Consider the following 4,479-nt stretch of genomic DNA (forward strand, 5'->3'; position numbering starts at 1 on the left):
CAGACAGACTTTATTGTCATTGGCGCCGATCCCTTAGATAAAAAAGATTCGATATCGTTAGAATGCATTCTTATAATGTATGTCAATTTGGTCCTTCCTTCGACCACGTCACAACTGTTCTTCAAAATATAATGTATATAAAAAAAAATCCCTTCCATTTTAGGGTGTGTAAAAAAAATGTGAAAGGGAACACTGTTTAAAAGAAGAGCTTCGGGAAACATTACCACATTAATCGTTCAGAGAGCTTCAACAGAGTTCAAGCAGCTATTGCTAATTATAAGTTCTCCGAGAAAATAAAATATCTCAAGCTATGAACTGTTACGTTCCGATTCAATAGAATGAGACGTGCAAAGGACAGTAAGTTCATTTAATTTTATAAAATAAATATTTATAAAATATTTTGCTTACACATATTATACGTTATGTATTTTTGTAAGATCTATTTACATGTTTTTCTTTTTTTCAAAACCTATTTTCTCAAACATCGTCTAGTACATCTTCGAAACCTCGCTACATGTCTCATATATTGATGAGAAAATATGCATTGATGTCGATAGCGTACAAATTTCTGGACATTGGGATCATTGTAGGATCCATATCTCATGTGCAAATTGCGATTAGTGATAATCGAAGCAACGGCATGTTCATACTTCTGCTACATGGAAGACATTCATCAAGAGACGTGTAGATATCGAGCGATTAATGCAGTCAACATTCCCATCATCATCACCAATTCAAGATCTAAATGTGGAACTTGTTAAAATATATGGTACGAATAACGTGAAGCTAACATTAAATGGCACATACATGTTTGTACATGACACAACTATTTTCTTATTTGAGTTTGAGTATGTTGAACATGTATTCTATGAACTGAGTCAATATACGCACGATTTAGTAAGAAATTCAAATATTTTGTGTCATTTTTAAGACAAAATTATATTACTAATAAAAGTGATGCTGCAAATACTTTATACAAAATTTATGATAGAAATTCTATTATAGAATGTGAACTAATAGTCTATGGTTTAGATAGGTTATTATATTGTACCGTATTACATGATAAATAAATGTATGTTAAAATATATGTTCTTTTCTTCTAAAATTATTTTATCCTTAGTATCTTTGCCACTTCTTCTTCATATCTTCGCAGTAGTATTGAATTAGTCAGTAAGAAAGCACGCTTAGCCATTTGTATTACATTTATACAAAAAAAGAATATTATTATAATTAGTAGTGTTACTAGGTTATATTATTAAAAATTCATAAAAATATTTAATTAGTTTTTAAGTCGTATCATTAAAAATCGTAAATACTATATCTATTTAATAAAATCATATGCAAAAAAAGAAAAAAAAGAGCATAACGGGAGAAAGAGAGATCACAAATAATAAGTATAGAAGTGCAACGGGTGAAAGAAAGAAGGAACAAACCTCCTCTTCCCCTCTAATACTGATAACTCCGATGACGCGCTTCCCCTTTCCACAAATCCAGTATCAGTGACTTCGCCCTTCCCGCGCGACACTAGAGGCATCTGCCGGTTGCTGTATCCGTGGGTTGGAATCCCTATATTTATACTATTATTCATTTTTATTTCTTGAGTACACGTTTTGGACAAATCAGTGGGCAATATTTCATTTTCGTTCGCGCGCGCGCGCGGTGTGTGTGTGTGTGTGTGTGTGTGCGCGTGTGTGTAAACTAAACATAATTTAAAATCTAATTCACTGTAATAATCTAATCCAATAATGGATAATAATTGTTTGAAACTGTTTTTAAACTATCACAACGGAAATTTCTTCAATAACCATTTTTGTAACTGAATTATATAATATGTATAGAAAAAAATTATGCCATATTGATGTAACAATATTAAATTGCAGTATACTTCATACTGTAAACATTGTAATATTCCATAATTATCTGGTTATATAACAGTTTTATCATAAAAGTAACTTTACATGTTATAATATTCGTTATTTCCACATTATATTACTGCAACAAATAGTATTTATTGGACAGAAAAGTTGCACCTTTTTTTTCGATGTGTTTCGGAATGCAGTTTGCTTATCGAGCGATTGGTTCTTATTCATAGATATACAAATAAGAACTAATCGCTTGATGAGTATGCTGCATTCCAAAACCCATCGAAAAAAAGTGTTGCAACCTTTCTGTGACCGGCTATGTACAAACGACCTAGAGAGAGAATAGAAAAACAAAGAGCAACTGAGAAAGAAATTTAAATGGCGTTACTTATTTCGCGCATGCGCATTCCATTTTGGCCAATCAAAGGTTCCGACAGAATTGTGCTACTGTTAACTATATATACTGTGGTCAAGAATTAGTATGAAAAGGCATGTAAGTTCATGATGCTCGATATTTGACTCTTTTATGTAATGGCACCTTAAGCTAGGCTCATGGCGTCTCCCGCCCAAACCTAGGGTCTTTTTGTAATCGCCAACCTGCATGTTATACAAATGTCGCTTTTGCGGGCTCTACCAACAAATCGGTCGAATGTTTTCGTCGCGTCTCGTATGCTCGATCGTATTTTGGAGTAACATTACGAATGATACGTACGTCAGACTTCTCATCACATCATGTACATTAAACAGGTTTGTAAGCAAATTGTATTTGTGTCGCAACACATCATTCTTGAGACGGAGTTACGCTTCGTCTTTTCTTTATGTGACTTTATTCACCTTTCTTGCATTGCTTCCATTCTAATTCTTGATTGGATTATTATTGAGGTTTTATATGCATGAATTGTATATTATCATGAATTGTAAGTTACTGTCGAATTTCTAAAGCTAATATATTAATTCGGAGCATCAATACATTGTTATTATTGCGATTTCTCTGATGGGTTTATGTTGAAACAGGTAATTATCCAAGGATTTAAGTCATATCGTGAACAGACAGTTGTTGAGCCTTTTGATCCAAGACACAATGTAGTGGGTATGTAACTGATAATCTTATGCAGAATTGATATGCAGTTAATAATTGATATGATTATACATATACATTGTAACTGAACACTTTTCTTCTAAGTTGGCAGAAACGGTTCTGGAAAGAGTAACTTCTTTTACGCGATTCAATTTGTCCTTAGTGATGAATTCTCTCATCTCAGACCAGATCAGAGACAGGGACTGTTGCATGAAGGAACAGGACCTCGTGTTATATCTGCCCATGTAGAAATCATATTTGATAATTCTGATGGAAGATTACCGGTAAAAATCAGTAGTTTATGTCACACTAGTTGTTTAAACGCGCGCGCGTGTGTGCGTGTGTATGTGTGTGTATATATATATATGCATACGTATGTGCGTATATGTGTACGTACGTATATACGTACGTGTATAGTACGTATGTAAAATATTTAAATATACATATATTTAATATGATTTTAGATTTTATCAATATGTTCATAATATATATAATTTTGTCTTTTATTCAGATCGATAAAGATGAAGTTTATTTAAGAAGAGTAATCGGCTCCAAGAAAGACCAATATTTTCTCAACAAAAAGATTGTAACAAGGAATGATGTAATGAATTTATTAGAGTCGGCAGGATTTTCTAGGTCTAATCCGTATTATATTGTGAAGCAAGGAAAGGTTTGTTTTTTTTAATGTAGCATATTTATATTTATCTGTAGTATAATATAATTGTTTTGCAGATAAACCAAATGGCAACAGCACCAGATTCCCACAGATTGAAATTATTAAGAGAGGTAGCAGGTACTAGAGTATATGATGATAGAAGAGAAGAATCAAAATCTATTTTGAAAGAAACAGAAGGAAAACTAGAAAAAATCGAGGATTTTCTGCGAACAATAGGTCAAAAACTTAAAGAATTATTTAAAATAAATGAAGTAAAATGAATAAATAATTATTTTATATTGTAGAAGAGCGTTTGCAAACACTTGAAGAAGAGAAGGAAGAACTGAAAGAATATCAACGTTGGGACAAACAACGTCGTTGTTTAGAATATACGATCCATGAACGTGAACTTAAAGAAAATAAAAGAAAATTAGAAGAGCTCGAGGAGTCTAGAGCAAATAGTGGAGCCGAACAGGCGAGATTAGGTGCCGAAGCTAAAACAGCGCAAGAAATGGTACGTGCAGCTACGAAGAGGCTAAAGGAAGCAAAAAAGGAAGTGCAAACTGCCAAAGAAGAAAGAGATACTCTTAGGTAATACATATACTAAAAATTGCATATAAAAAACAGCAGAGAAATATTTGTAATAAAATGTTTGTAAAATATAGTGCAGAGCAACAGCAATTGCTGAAAGAAAAAAACAAATTAACTTTCACTATTAACGACTTGCTAGAAGAAGTAAAAGGTGATAATGACAGCAAGAAACGAGCTCAACAAGAGTTGGAAAAGTTGAAGTCTAATATCGCTGCTCGAGAAACCGAGTTAAAGTCTCTTAAGCCAGAGGTAAAAAAATATTCAAATATTTATATATATTTATATATTTATAT

The 4,479-nt window shown here is 32.5% G+C and overlaps 1 protein-coding gene across 1 annotated transcript in view; it reads left to right on the forward strand.

The window, feature by feature from the left end:
* The first annotated feature begins 2,425 nt into the window (after positions 1-2,425).
* LOC108691234 (structural maintenance of chromosomes protein 3) overlaps positions 2,426-4,479 on the forward strand; it is an 8,017-nt gene continuing 5,963 nt past the window's right edge. Inside the window, 7 exon segments of the mRNA XM_018198909.1 lie at positions 2,426-2,609; positions 2,877-2,952; positions 3,046-3,224; positions 3,452-3,610; positions 3,673-3,832; positions 3,901-4,186; positions 4,261-4,435. Of these exon segments, the coding sequence (XP_018054398.1) occupies positions 2,595-2,609; positions 2,877-2,952; positions 3,046-3,224; positions 3,452-3,610; positions 3,673-3,832; positions 3,901-4,186; positions 4,261-4,435 (1,050 nt within the window). The 5' untranslated portion in view covers positions 2,426-2,594.

Source organism: Atta colombica, unplaced genomic scaffold, assembly GCF_001594045.1.
Source record: "Atta colombica isolate Treedump-2 unplaced genomic scaffold, Acol1.0 scaffold44, whole genome shotgun sequence".
Lineage (NCBI taxonomy): Eukaryota > Metazoa > Arthropoda > Insecta > Hymenoptera > Formicidae > Atta > Atta colombica.